This window comes from Garra rufa, chromosome 18 (assembly GCF_049309525.1).
Source record: "Garra rufa chromosome 18, GarRuf1.0, whole genome shotgun sequence".
Lineage (NCBI taxonomy): Eukaryota > Metazoa > Chordata > Actinopteri > Cypriniformes > Cyprinidae > Garra > Garra rufa.
Window position 1 is genome coordinate 34,198,249 of NC_133378.1, and position 19,111 is coordinate 34,217,359.

General features: G+C 33.1%; 1 protein-coding gene and 1 pseudogene across 1 annotated transcript; both read right to left on the reverse strand.

Moving 5' to 3' along the window:
- The window catches only part of LOC141290610 (torsin-1A-like), a 41,036-nt pseudogene that overhangs the window by 2,671 nt on the left and 19,254 nt on the right, over positions 1 to 19,111 (reverse strand).
- LOC141291405 (pleckstrin homology domain-containing family G member 5-like) lies at positions 5,930 to 15,064 on the reverse strand. The gene is made up of 7 exons (XM_073823575.1): positions 15,011 to 15,064; positions 14,095 to 14,236; positions 11,148 to 11,247; positions 10,574 to 10,643; positions 10,128 to 10,219; positions 8,237 to 8,373; positions 5,930 to 6,135 (listed from the first exon to the last, which is right to left on the reverse strand). The coding sequence occupies exons 1-7, from the start codon at positions 15,062 to 15,064 to the stop codon at positions 5,930 to 5,932; spliced, it is 801 nt and encodes a 266-aa protein (XP_073679676.1).

Sequence of the window (19,111 nt, forward strand, 5' to 3'; positions counted from 1 at the left end):
TAAGAGTCATTGAGAAAGTGATGTTAGAAAAAAAAAATATCCTAAAGCATTTGAGGACAGATGACACTTGCTTTGTCATCTAATGCAACACCATTAAGAAATTAAAGATATATATTTAGTAGCCGGAGGTATTTGGTATACACAACGTGACTAAGATTCACTAAATCCATCATGATGACACACTTCCCTTTACCGCTGCGCAGTGGGGATATCTGTAGGGTTGTGTAATACACCGCTCAGGTCATTAGACAGGTGAGATTGTTATACTGTGCGCCAGGGAACGGTGCAGCGCAAATGCCAGCTAGCATTATCAATCGAATGCAATTTGACTAATGCAACAGAGCCGCAGGTTAAAGGTAAAGAGGGGAGGCCTGCACACAAGGTCTCTGAGGTGAAAAACAAATCTTATGCAACAAGACATCCATAAATCTGAACACCAAACATATTTATGGACATAACCACAAGAGGGTCATCGTATTTAGGCGAGTTGATGTCAAAAGAAAGACCGGATCAAAGTTGCAAAGGCAAAAACACGACTTTGACCTGAAAACCTGTTTTCGTGAGACAGTTGTCTTTCAGCTCCCGGGAGAGCAAAAGTCACGGCGCTACATCAAACGCTCGCGCTTCAAAGGTCACTCCCCCCACCGGGGCGGATCTGGCCAATCAAACCTCAAAGAGGAGTCCTGGTGTCACCGCCGCACCAATAATCCGAGGGGTGATGGGTTCCTTTCTAAAGGTCAGGCTTTGGTGAGGGGGCAAGACACAGTGGGCGAGTTACCACATACGGGTCAAACGCGCTCGCAGACAAAACCGAGCAGCTCTCATAAAAATTCCAGCCGAATAGTTGGCAGATGACTTGAGAATTCCATCAGTGGGAAACGAGGAGGTCGGAGGACAATCGTGACATGCGATACAAACAGAGACAAGACAAGGGCAGGTTCAAAAGGATAATAGTCTAAAAATACAGAGGATATTTTAAATGTACTGTATAAAGCTCTAACGCACCATCTCTACTGTGTATCATAAAACATCCTCTAAGTATTTTTTTTAGAAATTCAAAAGAGCAGGAAAGATTTTAGGTTTTCTTTTTAACGTTCTATTCATCAAATAATCCTGATTATCACAAATAAATATTGAGCAGCAGAACTGTTTTCAACGTTAAGCACTAAATCAGCTTATTAGAATGATTTCTGAAGGATCATGTGACACTGAAGACTGGAGAAATTATGCTGAAAATTCAGATTTGCCATCAAAGAAATAAACTACATTTTAAAATATAGTCAAATAGAAACCAGTTCACCAACTTAAATTTAATAAAATATTTAAAACTATTTTACAATATCACTTTTTTCATTTTTTTTTCAAACTAATAAAAAAGTAACATTATACCAACCCCAAACACTAACTGTAAATATAAATAATAATAACTATTATTATTACTAATTGTTTATTATTATTATTATTATTATTATTATTATTATTATTATTATTATTACTACTACTATTACTACTAGTGTACATATAAATATAAATCCTTAGCTATATTTTTTGGAAAAAGTGCTAAAATCCTGTCAGAACTAAAATATAAATAACAACAATAATTATTATTATTTTTCAGAATAATCATAATAAAACTTTTATTATTCTTATTCTTATTATTATTATTGTTGTTGTTGTTGTTATTAATTTAAAGACATATTTCAGTTCTGTCAGGAACTATTTGTGTTTTTTCGGAATAATAAATATATCATATTATTATTATTATTATTATTATTATTATTATTATTGTGTAAATAAATAAAAATACATACATAAAAAAAAAAAAAATAATAATAATAATTATTATTATTATTATTGAAACATTTCAGCTCTGTCAGGACCATTTTTTAGAATAATAATTATAATCATTATTATTATTATTATTAAGTAAATGAATAATTAAATAAAAATACATACAAAGAATAATAATTATTATTATTATTAATAATTAAAAAACATTTTAATCAGCGCCGATAGCTATGTGGGCAGCGTGTTGACATACAGCGCCGTTGCGCTCCGGGCGTCCCGTGTTCGAATCCCGACTCGAGGACCTTTCCCGACCCCGCCCCCTATCTCTCTCCCACTTCGCTTCCTGTCATATCTGAGCTGTCCCATCATAGTAAAGGCAAAAATGTTTTGAAATCTATCAGGTTTGAAATCTCACAGATTTAAAAAAGTTCCAGACTCAAATGCAATAAAAAAATTAAATGCCCATGAAGGTGCTTGACAAAAGTCAAATCTACATGGTGCTATTTGCATACAATGAAAAACTACAATGAGAATTTGCGTAACGGAGTGATAAGGAATGCCCTGCTTGAAAGCGGGGGTGGTGGAACCTAAAAATGTGGACGTTGATACCATGATGCAAACTAATACTGGCCATTATCAAACAAATGTGTGAATGCAAATCCATACCAGAGACAACATCTGTGAAAGCAGAAAGACAAATAACAGCCATTCTTTGTACTAAAATTGATGAAAATCAACTGCTTTAGAGAATAACAGCACATATATTCTAAACGAGCCGCATAATTTGACATACAGTGCCTTGCAAAAGTATTCATACCCCTTCATTTTTTTCACATTTTGTTTTGTTGCAGCATTATGTTAAACTGCTTTAAATTACTTTTTTCCCCCCACATTAATCTACATCTCACACACCATAATGACAAAGCACAAAACAGGTTTGTAACAACTTTGCAAATTTATTAGAAATAAAAAACTGAAAAGATCCCGTTGCATAAGTATTCATACCCTTTTCTGGGACACTCGAAATTTAGCTCAGGAGCATTCATATTGCTTCTAGATGTTACTACACTTCGAGTGGAGTTAAACTGTGGCAAATTCATTTGAATGAGTATGATTTAGAAAGGCACACACCTCTCAGAAAAGGTCTAACAGCTGAAAATGCATATCAGAGCAAAAACCAAGTCCTGAGGTCAAGATAACTGTCTGTAGAGCTCAGTGAAAGACATGCGTTAAGGCAATGATCTAAGGAAGAGTTCAGAAAAAAATCTGCTGCATTGAAGCTTCACAGAAGCATTATCCATAATGGAAGACGATTGGAACAACTAGGACTCTAGAAAATGTCTGCCAGCCCCCATCCAAGCTGACAGAGCTTGAGAGGTGAAAATGTGAGGCAAAGAATGGCAGATAATTGCCAAATGCAGATGTGCAAAGCTTGTCACATCATACCCAAAAAGACTTGAGGCTGTAAAGGTGCTTCAACTATGTACTGAGTTAAGGGTATGAATACTTATGCAATGCACTTATTTCAGTGTTTTATTTTCTAAAAATTTGTAAAATTTGCAAATCTGGTTTTAGCATTGTCATTATTATGGTGTATGGAGTGTAAATTGGGGAAAAACTAATTCAAAGCAGTTTAACATAATGCTGCAACAAAACAAAACGTGAAAAAACGAAGGGGTATGAATACTTTTGCAAGGCACTGTACAGCTCTTCTTTTCTATTCAAAGACCAAACTGTAATTACTTCAAAACCTCTCAAAACAAAAGGAGAGAATTTTCCTTTTTGGGTAGCAAACGAATCGTTCTGATAAGTAAGATTCCCTGTGGTTTTCCCAAAAGACCAGTCTTACCAAAGAGCTAGAAAAACAAACCCTGAATCTGATGCGTAATACCTTTGCAACACTCGTCCAACACGCGTAGGCTTGTTTTATGCCGTTACGTAACCTACATCCATACAGCACCAAGCAAAGCCTGATGGGATGACACAGCCTAGACCTGAATGCTCTGTTCTGGAGTTTTTATTGCTAAGCCTGACGATTCATCCTCAAATCACAGTAAAAACCCACGAGGTACGTCGACAGGCCTTTGCCTTCAATCCTACAGTCTGCACTCATCTCCTATGCCCGGTTATCCGTGTTTGTACATGCTCACAGGAGTACGTTCAGGCTTGTCTTTGCATGAATCCAGCTTTACTGAGTATCACAGCGTAGCGGGGGAAAAACCAACCCTATGATGTTGAAAGAGTAACTAGTCATTTCTACAGAAAAGAGCTAAAACCAAACGATCTTCAACATCAGTCAGAGGGACAGAGGCCGCGTGTGGCGGAGGATGCACTCTGTAAACTTCCTGTCTGAGGTCATGTGTTATGTTTCAGATGATTTACGCCAAGCTGGCACCTTAAAAGGAAGTTCAAGTGAGACAGAGGCGTTTAGAAATGAAGAAAGTGAGGGGATATGTGAATTTAGAGTAGGACTTAGTGTAAAAAATTAAATGCTGCAGAAATCTTAAAGTAAGATTTAAAAGAAAAGAAGTGAAATAAAAGTTAAGATTAAAAGAATAAAAACACTAAAAGGACTTGTAAAAAAAGAGAAAATTATGTAAAAAAAAAAATAAATAAATAAAGTGCACATTTGTACAATAGATACAAAAAAAAAAAAAAAAAAAAAAAAAATGAAAATAAAAAAAAAATTCCCTACTATCTATGGGGTGGAAAATGGTCTTGTGAGACTAAACTATGACTAAAAACATTAAAAGAACTTAAAAAAAGAAATCCTGTAATAAATGTAAAATAATAATTAATAATAATAATAATAATAATAATTATTATTATTATTATTACAATTTCAGATTTTTAAAACATATACAAAAAAAGAACCCCCTGCTACTACCCATGTGTCAGAAAATGGTCTATAAATAATAATAAAAAAAAAATAAATAAATAAAAAAAAAAAAAAATAATAATAATAATAATAATAATAATAATAATAATTAAAAAATCCTATGGGTCAGAAAATATTCTTGTGAAACTAAACAATGATTAAAAACACTAAGACTTGGTGTTAAAAATGAAAATAGTGTAAAAATACAATTAATAACAAAACTGCACATTTCTAAAACAGATATGAAACAAAATAAACTTCAAAGAAATAAAATAAAATAAAATAAAATAAATTCTCTACTATGGAAAATGGTCTTCTTAGACTAAACTATGACTGAAAACATTAAAAGAACTTAAAAAATGAAATCCTGTAAAAAAAATAAATAAAATAATCATAATAACAAAAGAAAATTCACATTTCTAAAACATATATGACAAAAAATTAGAGAAAATAATCCCCTGCTACTACCTATGTGTCAGAAAACGGTCTATAAATAAAATTAATAAATAAATAAATTAAATTTAAATTTAATTAAATTCCCTACTATCCATGGGGCATAAAAATAATCTTAAACTATGATTAAAATCATGTCACGTTTCTGAAAAAAGAAAATTAAAAGAAAAAAGAATCCTCTGCTACTACCATATGCATCACAAAATGGTCTATTAACAATTAAAATAAGATAAGATAAACTAAAATAAGATAAAATGAAATGAAATAAAAGGAAAATATGACTAATAACATTAAAATAACAAAAAAAAAAGAAAAAAGAATCCCCTGCCACTACCTATGTGTCAGAAAATGGTCTATTAAAATAAAATCAAATAAAACAAAAGAATACCCTACTATCTGTAGCGGAGAAAATGGTTTAAAACAAAACTACAACCAAAAACACTATAAGGACTTGGTGTAAAAAAAAAAAAAGGCCATGTTTCTAAAACAGAAATAAAATCTAATCCACAGTATCTAGGAGCAGAACACTATAAGAACTCAAAAAATGCAGCAAAAAAGGATAAATAAATAAATCAATGAATGAATACAACTTATAGGCACATTAGGCCATGTTTCTAAATCAGATTTATAACGCACATAAAAAATTCTAAGGGGTCTTGTAAAACTAAATTACAATTAAAAAGCTTGACTAACACAATAAGTACTTGTATATAAAATATGGCCCCTTTGGGGGCACCTTAGGCTATATTTCCAAAGCAAATTCAATTTAAAAAGCAATTGAATTGATGACGCAAACTGGTTTTTGAAAGGCTAGAGAGGCTGTACAGAGGAAGCAGCAGCATTACTGACCAGTATGTCAACGCTCTCCCGCCGCGGCAGGGACCCGTGCTCTGGCCTCTCACTGCCCGGTGTGAGGATGTAGACGCTGCCCCCTACTGACGGCTTCATGTTGGGGAGACTGAGAGAACGCAGATCCTTCACGCTCTGCTCCACCTTCAGCTCATCGCCGGGTCGAGCTAGAGAAAAAAAACCCCACAGTAATATATAACTTGTGCTCAAAAAACAACATCTTACACATACTCTTTTTAATACTGTAAGAATTATATGAAATAAAGTCATATAGGTGAATAAATAAAGTTGTTATTTAGGAAACATGAATTTTGTTCAACACTTTATAATGTTTATCATTTACGTTTACATGCATATGCAAAAAAAAAAAGAGGTCTGTTTACTTTTTAAGGGGTGAAAAATGATCTTGTAAAACTAAAGACCAAAAACACTGAGGATGTGAGGTAAAAAATAAAATGCTACAAATTTTTTAAAAGTAATTAAAAACAATGCACATTAGCACATTAGGCTGTTTGTGTAAAACAGAAAAAATAAAATAAAATAAAATACTATTAAATTAAAAACAAAAAACATTAAAATAAAATTAAACAACATACAAATAAAACAAACAAATAAATTAATAAATGACTTCAAATATCAAATCTTAAATTAATATTAGAATAAAATTAATATTATCATATATTTTTACTTTAGTAAAAACAGTGGCACACATGGCTTTTCGCTTTTACAATACACCGTTTTAAATATGACATTTGAACATTTCAAATAATTGATTATTACCACTGTTATTATGATCGTTATCATAATCAGCATTATTATTATGCTGTTGTTAATTTTTTTAAATAAATATTTTTTAAAATACGAAATGTAAAAAACAAACAATTAAATTAAAAACATGAAAAATTAAATTTAACAAGAAATAAAATAAAATTACCTGATAAAACAAAATAAATATATATTAAATTTTATTACAATGACAAAAAGTATATTATATTATATTATATTATACTTTCCAATGGCGCACATGGCTTTTTGCTTTTTAAGACACTATTTTAAATATTTCAATTAATAAATTAAATTAATTATCATCATTACGTCGCTTTATTTTTTAAACTGTTAAATTAAATTTAATCTAAAAACATTTTAAAAATTCAATAAAATCAGATAAAAGAAATCAGATGACTTCAAATATCAAATCCTAAAGAAATGTAGCTAGAAAATGGGAAAAAGTATATTATATTATATTATATTATATTATAATATATTCTTGTGGCACACATGACTTTTTGCTTTTTTTAAGACACTATTTTAAATATGACATTCCAACATTTCAATGAATTGATTATTATTATTATCATCATCATTATTATGCTGTTACTGCTAAATTAAATGTAAAAAAAGTACAATTAAATTAAAAACACAAAATATATTTTTAAAAACAAAACAAGTACAAACACTTCAATTCAAAAGGTTTTTTACATATAGAAGTCTCAAATTAGCAATAGTTTGTTTACTATCTAAGAAGTGAAAAATGTAAATAAAAATATTAAACATAAATACTTTAATAAACGAATTAATTAAAAAGATTAAATTTAAACTAAAATAAAGAAAAATACTTACAATACTCTCGATTACTATTTGTCAGGAATATCTTAATACATTCATTAGCACTAAATATGCTTAAATCCTTTGTTAGTATGATTAAAAAGCAAAAGAAGGTCTTCAACAGAGCAGATTTTCAGCATGAATGAAACTTCAGTCTGGCTGCTAATGTTCCAATCATTTTAACGCTAACCCCTGGTTTCATTCTCACGTCACTGGCTGTGCATTACGCAAGCAGCCGTCAAGCACCTGTGGGATGCCTGTGTCGGCGTTTGTTTGCGTTATCTGATTAAAGACGTGGGAATAGGGATTTGTAAAGACAGGCACACGGCTGTATACTCGTGAAAAGCGTTGTGTGAATCCAGTTGAAGAAACAGCATGTGCTCCTTTAGAAGTATAACAACTGTAATAAAGTAATTGGTCACACCTCATTTCCTGAAAAACTGTCTGGTTCTGTGAACATAATGACTGCTGTGTTGTGTAATATAGATTTATGGTATTTGTTCTGAATTATAAGGTTGCAAAGTTTGATAACACAGTTAGCAAAACACAGCGGAAATGCTGACAGCAAGATTGATGATAAAAAGGTGTCACAGTGATTAGCTGGAAACGATGCTGATGAGAAGAAGAGGATGCGTCATGCTTTAAAAACCACAAAACTCTTACCTTTCACTTTGAGGTAATGTCCTCCGAAACGATACGCCTCAAAGTGGAGCAAGAGTGGAGTGTTGGACTGGTCCAGGAACAGATCCACTCGGGATAATTCAATGCCCTTACGCTCAAAAATTGGTCCGAGCACCTCTCTAAAAAACAGTAAAATGACAAAATGAGCATCACAGCTTAAATTACGGAAATTTCAAATGCAAATAAACTAAATAAAGATTTAGACCTATAAAATGCAAAAAAGACTGTATGAAAAGGTTTTTATCTGGGTAGTTGATTAATTTTTTATTATTTTAGTAATTCTACATGCAGCTCAGAGATTGCATGAAATATTCATACTTTTAATAATTTAAAACAAACTATAGTGAAGGTAAAAATATAAACTTTTCTTTATACACTACAGTTCAAAATATTTTTTTTCATTTTAAGTTGTCTTACAGTTGACGTCAAAAGTTTACACCTCCCTTTCAGAATCTGCTAAACGTTAATTATTCTACCAAAATAAGAGGGGTGATACAAAATGCATGTTATTGTTTATTTATTACTGACCTCAATAAGATATTTCACATAAAAGATGTTTACATATAGTCCACAGGAGAAAAGTTTATAAAAATTACCCCGTTCAAAAGTTTACATACACTTGATTCCTAATACCGTGTGTTTACCTGAATGATCCACAGCTGTGTTTTTTTTTTTTTTTTTTTTGTTTAGTGATAGTTGTTCATGAGTTCCTTGTTTGTCCTGAACAGTTAAACTGCCTGCTGTTCTTCAGAAAAATCCTTTCAGGTCCCACAAATTCTTTGATTTTCCAGCATTTTGTGTATTTGAACCCTTTCCAACAATAACTGTATGATTTTGAGATCCATCTTTTCACACTGAGGACAACTGAGGGACTCATATGCAACTATTACAGAAGGTTCAAACGCTCACTGATGCTCCAGAAGAAAAAAACATGCTTTAAGAGCCGGGGGTGAAAATTTTTGAATTTGAAGATCGGGGTAAATTTAACTTATTTTGTCTTCTGGGAAACATTATCTTCTGTAGCTTCTGAAGGGCAGTACTAAATGAAACAACATAATATTTAGGCAAAATAAGAAAAATGTACACATCCCCATTCTGTTCAAAAGTTTTCAACCCCCGACTCTTAACGTGTTTTTCCTCTTCTGAAGCATTAGTGAGCATTCGAACCTTCTGTAATAGTTGCATATGAGTCCCTCAGTTGTCCTCAGTGTCAAAAGATGGATCTCAAAATCATATAGTCAATGTTGGAAAGGGTTCAAATACACAAAAATGCTGGAAAACCAATCATTTGTGGGAGCTAAAATACTTTTCTGAAGAACAGCAGGCAATTTAACTGTTCAGGACAAACAAGGGACTCACGAACAACTATCACTAAAAAAACAAAAAACAAAAAAACAAAAAAAAAAAACAGCTGTGGATCATTCAGGAAACAACAAAGTGTTAAGAATCAAGGGGATGTAAACTTTTGAACCAGGTCATTTTTTATAAATTCATCTATTATTTTCTCATGTGTGAAATATCTTATTCAGGTCTTTATTTAGGATTATTTTATGAATACAAAGTTCAGTATTTACTTGAAATAGAAATCTTTTGTAAAATTATAAATGTCTGTATTGTCACTTTTGATTAATTTAATTCATTATCGCTGAAAAGTATATATATATATATATTTTTTTTTTTTTAAATGATACCAACACTACTGTTCAAATTTGAACAGTAGTGTATATTCAAATAAATTCTAACCTAAACTACTATATATGCAATGGACACATTTATCATCAACTACCTATTTACCAGAAATGCAACAAAAACTAGAAACAGATGATTTTCCTCAGTCCCACCAACACCAAGACTGTGTAACACCACGACTCACCGTAACGTCTTCTTTTTTACAGCAGGGACGATCTCTGTGTCAATGTCTATGTTGAGGTCAAACTTAAGGCTGAAGCACTCCTTCCTGGGGTCCTATAGGGGGCAACAGATCAGAGCTGGTCAAAGGTGGGCGACAAACCACTTCCAGTCACTTACAATGAACTCTAGAAGTGATCAGCTCAAGATATCCATCAAGCCACCACATCCTGGGGCTGTTGATGATTCAGAGGCGTGTCATTTCCTGTACACTATGTTGGAAAGGGAAGCCCACATACAAGTCTATACAGGTACTTGTACAGAAAAAAAAATATTGGTAGGGTATATTAATATAATATGTGGGACTTACAGAAGCTATGCAAGCTCGTTTTTAGACCATCGGTGAGCAGACAGATACGATTTCAAAAGTTTCCCATAAGCCTTTGCCTCCGAAAGGAGGACAGTACTCACATCAGTGTGGCGTCGTCTGGGCTTCTTTCCTTCTCTGCTTTTCAGCTTCATTCCTCCTGTCTTACGTTCTCTGTTAAAAGATGGAAAAGATGGAAAAACACCACAGACATGTGAGAACAGTGGGTCATGGTTTCTGACACTAGTGTTTTTTTTTAGTACTGAGTAATAAAGGGAAAAAAACTAATTGCAATTTTGTGGTAAAATTTGTGACTGTGATTTTAAAGCTACAGGTTTATTCTGCATGAAGCTTTTATGATGACATTGAGCACATGTCTTATTATTTTCTCTGTTTAAAACAGTTGTGCTGCTTAATATTAAAGTAAACTTGCGTTTACGAATTTAATCACACCAAGTGACATTTTGTGATTGTGGTTTATTTCAATTTATCATGCAGCCATAGTGATTTATTTTGGCATTTGTTCAGGTATGAAAACATTCATGTTTTTAAATCAGCTTGATTAAAAAACACGTTGAATTTCGCATCACTTTGTTGTGTCTCTTTTGGTGTGTATAGGCTGTAAGATTCCATGTAGTTATCCGAATGTTGTGGAAAGGTTGTGGATCACAGACTAACCCTCGTTCAGTGCTTCCTTCTTCGTCTTCATCCAGGTCTGAAGGGGGGCTCGTACGAGGGGGACAGGAACGCGTGGACACATTCCGCGCCAGGATAGAACCTGATGATGCAGATTTAACGCAAATCTGATCTCACATTCTTCACTCCTTATAGAAATGTCCACTTTATGATACTAAATCAACTAATAAATTAATTACTTTACTACAATGGTGCACGGATGGTGTAGAGTTAAAAAAAAAATTCTTAAAAATTCATCACGAAGACACATATACAGTCAAGCCCGAAATTATTCATACCCCTGGCATATTCTGACTTAAAGTTACTTTTATTCAAGCAGCAACTTTTTTTTTTTTTGACTGGAAATGACACAGGCTTCTCCCAAAAGATAATAAGATGATGTACAAGACGATCAATGTGGAAAAAAAATATTTCTCAGCTTTCATTTACATTTGAACAAAAAGTGGCATGTCCAAAATTATTCAAACCTTTTGCAAACTGTCATAGTCTATGGGAAAATCCAAAGTTCCATACCATTCCAAATAGTCCAAGCTGTGCATCCTAATTACCCTGATTCATTGGGAACAGCTGTTTTAATAAAATCAACAGGTGAAAAACAAAAGCTCTCTGCTGTTGGTTTGTGGACAGTCATGGCTAAGACAAAGGAGCTCACTGAGGACCTGCGGCTGCGCATTGTGGCTGCCCACAATCAGGAAAGGGCAATAAGACCATATCTAAATGTTTTGAAGTTCCAGTGGCTACAGTGCAAAGTATTATTAAAAAAATACAAGATGTTGCACTGTGAAAAATCTCAGAGAACGTGTTCGGAAGCCAAAAGTGACACCTGTGCTGGCCAGGAGGACAGTGAGAGAGGTAAAAAAGAATCCAAAGATCATCACTAAAGGCCATCCTGATGAATCTGGGCTCTGCTGGTGGAAACATCTCAAGGCAGGCAGTCCAACGGACACTGTACACCACTGGGTTCCACGAACACAGACCAAGAAAGACACCACTTCTCCAGATAAGGCACACAAAAGCCCACTTGGCTTTTGCAAATGCTCACTCGAACATGAAGACGAATTCCAGTCTTCTGTTTAATGGTCAGATGAAACAAAAATTGAATTGTTTGGCCACAATGATGTAGCCTTCATTTGGCGTAAAAAAGGAGAAGCCTTCAACCCTAAGAACACCATCCCCACTGTCAAGTAGGGCTGCACGATTAATCGCACAATGTTGTGAGGCGCATTTAGTCAATGAAGCCGGTACTTTGATTAGTAGTAAATCTCCATCATGTGCGTTCAGCGTTCGGCTGGAGCGGCAATTAATACACAGAGACGTAAATCACTGACAAGCTACGCCAAATCGCGCTCAAAATCGCATTCGATTTTGCACGCGATTTGGCGTAGCTTGTCAGTGATTTACGCCTCTGTGTATTAATTGCCGAATGTTGAATGCGATGGAGATTTACTACTAATCAAAGTACCGGCTTCATTGACTAAACGCGCCTCACAACATCGTGCAGCCCTACTTTCAAACATGGTGGTGGGAACCTAATGTTTTGGGGGTGTTTTTCAGCCGGTGGACCAGGGAACCTAATCACAGTAAACGGCATCATGAAAAAGGAGCAATACATCAAAATTTTCAACAACAACATCAGGCAGTCTGAAGAGAAACTTGGCCTTGGGCACCAGTGGACATTTCAGCACAAAAAACGACCCAAAACACACAGCAAAAGTGGTGAAGAAATGGTTAGCAGACAAAAACATGAACATTTTGCAGTGGTCCAGCCAGAGTTCTGGCAAGGAGACCCTTCAACCTGAAAGAGTTGGAGCTCATCGCTAAAGATGAATGGGCAAAAATACCAGTGGAGACGTGCAAAAAGCTGGTCAGAAATTATAAGAAGAGTTTTATTGCTGTAATAGCCAATAAAGGCTTTTCTACTGATTATTGAGAAGGGTATGAGTAATTTTGGACATGCCACTTTTTGTTCAAATGTAAATAAAAGATGAGTAATAATTTTTTTCCACAATGATGCCTCTTGTCCATCGCCTTATTATCTTCTGGGAGACGTCTGTGTCATTTCTAATAAATAAAAAAACTTGCTGGTTGAATAAAAGTAACTTTAAAGGTTGTATCAGCGATTTCTAGCCTAATACATAAAGTGTCAATTTCAGCTGACCTTTCTTCACGATCCGCTCGCTGCCTGCCCCATAAATTGTCTGTGAAAAAACCGAGTCTCTCTGGTCAGCCTAGGGTCCGAGATATGCCAAAAAAACAATCGGCGCTATCAACTATTCCACAGATAAACAAACAGTGTTCCAACCAATCAGCGTCAGGGGTTTGGTGTTGTGGACTTTCCTACTGGTGCAGGGATGTGAGGGAGGCGGAGCGAAAGTCCACAACACCAAACCCCTGACGCTGATTGGTTGGAACACTGTTTGTTTATCTGTGGAAAGGTTGGTAGTGCCGATTGTTTTTTTGGCATATCTCGGACCCTAGGCTGACCAGAGAGACGCGGTTTTTTCACAGACAATTTATGGGGCAGGCAGCGAGCGGATCGTGATGAAAGGTCAGCTGAAATTGACACTTTATGTTTCAGGCTAGAAATCGCTGATACAACCTTTAAGTTAGAATTTGCTAGAGGTATAAATAATTTCGGGCTTGACTGTATATAATATAAACAAATTAATAAAAATAAAATATTAAAAGTTAAAATCAAAAAGATGAAGTGTTTTTAAATTATTAAAATAAAGTAATATAAATTAAAAAAAGTTTATATTCATTATACTATTTCTATTCAGCATCTGATTGAATTTTACTGCTAGTTATCCGTTATAGAAATAACTGAACATGCAGTCCTGGTGATTCAGAATGAATTTGTATGAAGCATAAACCTGTTTGGTGCAGGCCAGGGTAACATAAGTGTGGTTGTGCCCGTAGGGCGGCTTACCTTGTGTCTGTACGTCAAAGCGGAGATGCCTGTCAAAGTGCATACTGTCAGACTCATCCAGGTGACAGCGAGAATCACATGACTCACACAGGTGCAGGGGGCTTTTACCGTTCAGTTCTTGACAGTCGGGGTGGTGACACACCTACAGAAACAGAGAGAGAAATCAGACGTCAGACACTTTGAGCAGAACCTTTGAGTCTCTGAAGTCAGTCCGCCTGTTTTTGAACTTTCTCTTCTGATTCAAAACATCATATACACTCTTGAATGTAACCATAGACAGACACACATGACCAAAGGACATCATTTACACCCTAAACCAATCCACAAAAACAGACATGAATGATTTAGAACAATTGACATATCATGGCATTTACATGGTACTCCAAGGCACTTTTTAGAATACCATGTTACATTTGCAAAAACCATTGATATCATTTACCATGGTACAACCAGGTGTTCCAGATATAACCGTTTTGTATTTTAATATATTTTAAAATGTAAATACTTCTTTGGGGCAAAGCTGAATTTCCAGCATCATTACTCCAGCCTTCAGTGTCACATGATTCTTCAGAGGTCATTCTAAAATGCAGACTTGCTGCTCTAGACACATTTATTTTTATCAGTGCTGTTTTTCAAGATTCTTTGATAAAGAAACAGGAATGTTCTTTAACATTATACACTTTAATGTCACTTTTGATCAGTTTAATGCATCCTTGCTGAATGAAAGTATTCATTTCTTCCAAAGAAATCTTACTAACCACAACAAGCTTCTTGTGCATACTGTACACCTTCACGTCTGTAGCTTACTGTTTTATATAAAAGCCTCGACTGCCACACCTACTCAAGCTTAATCCAAATCCCTCTAAAATGACTCATATCGAAACACATCAATCAGACGACCATCCCCTCATCCTACCTTCCACATCCCAGAATGTGTGCAGGTCGCCCCATCCGCTGTACACCGGTCCATGGCGGCAAAGGATAGCGCTTGAGTACCATCACACACCCCAAAACCTCAAGGAAGGGTCTCAATTCGTCCCCTTCCCCCAAAACAACCAACCAGATTTGGTCCAATTAATCCACCCCCTTGGTGTCTAGTCAAGTTAAGTGCTCATGGGGGCAGGGCGGTTTTAGGATACAACCAAATCAGTCTTCAGATATCCAAAGCCCGTCTAATCTGAGGAGCTAATCATCTGTGCGCTCTCGTGAACCCATATGATGGGGCGGTGGAGATTAGATTTGGCTCAGCTCTTTCTCAGACTGGACTCCACCTCAAAAAGGAGAAAGAAAGGCAGTCTCGGCTCCATAAAGTTTTTAAATAGCGCTTGCTTTTAAATGGCCCTTGTTGTCTGTAATAGGCATGACATGGTCTACCACAATGAGCACAATTAGGTTAGGTGTACTTTCATGTTTTTCAGATTCAAGAGCTTGTTGGGAGTTTGCACGAAACTTCAGCAGCTTTAAAGGCACGGATGGTCAAATATGGAGTCAGTGTGACTACACAAATCACTTTAGGGCAGAACCAATTTAATTATCGGTGTATGTTTGCAGGTCGGAGGTTTATAGATTCGCATGAATGTGGAAATTGAATGGGAAAATGTTGCCAGAATTCAAAAGAAAGCAACATTTTGGGATTTCAACGGTCATTAGATGCTCTAGGGCAAAGGATTTTTTTAAATTGGGGTTTAGGGATCAGTAGGGGCCTTGAAACGCGAGTCCGCTGACATTTTCAGTAAAATAAAGTAAAATCCATAACAACAGAATTCAGAAAGCTGCATAAAAAAAATTAAAAATTAAATAAAAATGACAAAATATTATAAAGGGACTACAAAGGGAGTCTGCTGAAACTTTCAGAAAATAAAGGAAAGGAAATTTAATTTATTATAGAATAAGTTAAATTAAATTAAATATATAAAAATGTAAATCAATAATAAATTAAATATGAATAAGATTAAAATTAGCAGCAAATGGAGTGTGGTGAATATTTAATAAAATAAAATAAATAAATAAAATAAAAACAATAAAAAAAGAATAAAATAAAATAAAAGGCATAAAATTAGAAACAATACAGAATAACATATATTAAAAGGTGCATGGGAAAATAAAATATAATAAAATAATAAAATAAAATACAGAATTTAGAGAGCTACAAGTGGTGTCTTCTGAAAATTTAATTTTTATAATTAAAATGAAATGAAATAAAAAGTGTTATTCAATAAAACATAAAATATTAACAGAATATACAATTATAAAAAATACAAAAAGAACTGAATTTAGAATTTCAGTTTGAACAAATTAAATACAAAATAAATAAAATAAAGTGTTATTCAATAATACATAAAATATTAAGAGTATATAACATTTTAAAAATCCAAAAATAAATAAATGAATTTAGAAGGCTACAAAAGGGAACTGTCAGGAAATAAAATAAAAATGTACTCATAATAAATTAAATATTAATCAAATTAAAAACAGTAGATACAAACAAAATTTTTAAGTCCTCAAGGAGAGTCTGCTGAACATTCCTGCTGTATAATAATAATAATAATAATAAATTAATAATTAAAATAACATAAAATAAATAAAATGGTAATCAATAATAAATAAATATGAATAAGATATAAAATTAGCAGCAAGGGAAGGCTGCAGAAAATTTCAGTTTAACAAAATAAAATAAAGAATAAAGATATGAAATTAAAAACAATAAAAAACTAAAAACAATAAATAAAGACAAATTATGTCTATTCATGTCTTTTGGTGTTTTCTACAAAGTGGATTTAAAAAAAAAATCTAACTTTGATACAGCATTTTGGGCAACAGATCACAAAGGTCACCAACAACAGTAGGCATAGGTCAACATCCGTACAACCACTAAGTGAAGACGACAGGTCAAAATGTATATATACATACTGTACATGACATTACACAACAACTGAAGCACATTAAAGTTTTTATGGTGGGGGTTATAAATGATAATAAGAGAAAGAGACGCCAGGTCATTCCTCTTTGCTGTAAAACTTCCTGCAGTGGATTGAGAGATTCTCTGAACACATCGATCAACAGAAGAGCCTGTGCGCTCATGTAACGGCGTGTTTGTCACGAACCGCTGCTATGACAACTGACGCCGTTTGCTGTGATTTCATGGAAAGGAGTTTGGAGAGCAGAGCTGAATCACCGGGAGGGACTCATGTTCTCCAACGAGTTACGGCACATTCGTCTGGAGGAGGACGAGAGGGACTCATCGCTGTTTACAAACCAGCTGACTGAGAGTGTGAACCTGACCGCGGGGCAGTGACAGGAGATGTGAGATCACATTCACACGCGCTCACTTATTATTTACCGTAAAGGGACGGAGATAGATGTGATTAAGGGAGTTATTGAGGAAGTTGAGGTGAAAACTGAGACTAGCTATTTGTCAAGTGAGCTTCCTTCCTTTATGCTGCCGACTACGACGATGGCATACTACTGATTTGAAGCACTCTACACAGGAAACAACTGTCTTTATGAAATGTACACTACAAAACTCGACTCCAATTGATTCCAATCAAAAATCTAAAATCTCTTAAAATCATTTTAGCAACTAAAAAAAAAACAGCAGAAATAAAATAAAATCTAAATATTAAATGAAAAACTCATTTTGAAGTAATAAAATAACTAAAACCTAAAATAAAATGAAAACAAATGTATAAAAATAAAAGCTAATTTAAAATATTTAAAAAACTACAATTATGATTACTTAAATGCTACTGTATGTTTAAATATACAATGCAAGACTACATTTAACAGTGCTATGAAATAATTTGTTTTTAAAATATTTACTGAAATAATCCAAATTTAAAAACAGAGGAAATGAGCATGCACAATTAAATATTCAATATTGGTTGGTTAAAAAAAAATCTCTAGCATTTTAGTATATTGTAATATTATAATTTGATAATAAATAGATATTAAAGTTTATTAATATTTTTAATGATATTTAAAGCATTTTTACCTTTTGTCATTTTTAAAATAAAATAAAATAAAGATATAAAATGAAAAAACAATACATAAAAACAGAAGTATGAATTTTTTTTTTTTTGGGGGGGGGGGGGGGGGGGTTGGGCATTCTGGTTGAGATTTTGTCATTTAAAAAAAAAGAGAGAGAAAATAAAAACAATACATAAAAACAGAAGTATGAATTTTTTTTTGGGGGGGGGGGGGGGGTTGGGCATTCTGGTTGAGATTTTGTCCTTTTAAAAAATAAAAATAAAATGAAATAAATGTTAATCAATAATAAATAAAATATGATTAAGACAGATAAAAAAATATATATATTAAATAATTTTTTTTTATTAAAAATACATATTTATAAAGATATAAATATTTTTATAATTATAGTTAAAGTTTTGCCATTATGGTTGACACAGTTATTTTTAAAATAAAAATAAAAAAAACGATAAAAAATTAAAAACAATACATAAAAACCTAAGCATTTTTACCTTTTTTTCCCATTTTAAGTTGAGTTATCAATTTCAAGACAAAATAAAATAAAATAAGCCAGAAGGGGAGTCTGTAAAAAAATCTGTTTTAATAAAATAAAATAAAATATTAATAAAGATATCAAATGAAAAACAATACATAAAAAATTTAACTATTTGTACCTTTTTTTTATTATTTAAAGTTTTGCCAATTTAGTCGGGTTTTTGTCATTTTAAAAATAAAATAAAATGTTAAATCAATAAGAAATAAAATATGACAGATATACAATAAAAACAAATACATAAATTATTTAAGAAGCCATTAGGGGAGTCTGCAAATTTTTAAATAAAATAAAATAAAAAATAAGATAAAATGTAATAAAAAAAAAATAAAATAATAATAAACATACAAAATTAAAAACAATACATAAAAACAGAAGTATGTTTACTCGTTTATTTTTATTTTTATTAAAGTTTTGGCAAATAAAATTAATTAAAATAAACTAAAATAAAAAAGATACAAATTTAAAAACAATACATTAATTTTTTTTTTTTGTTCA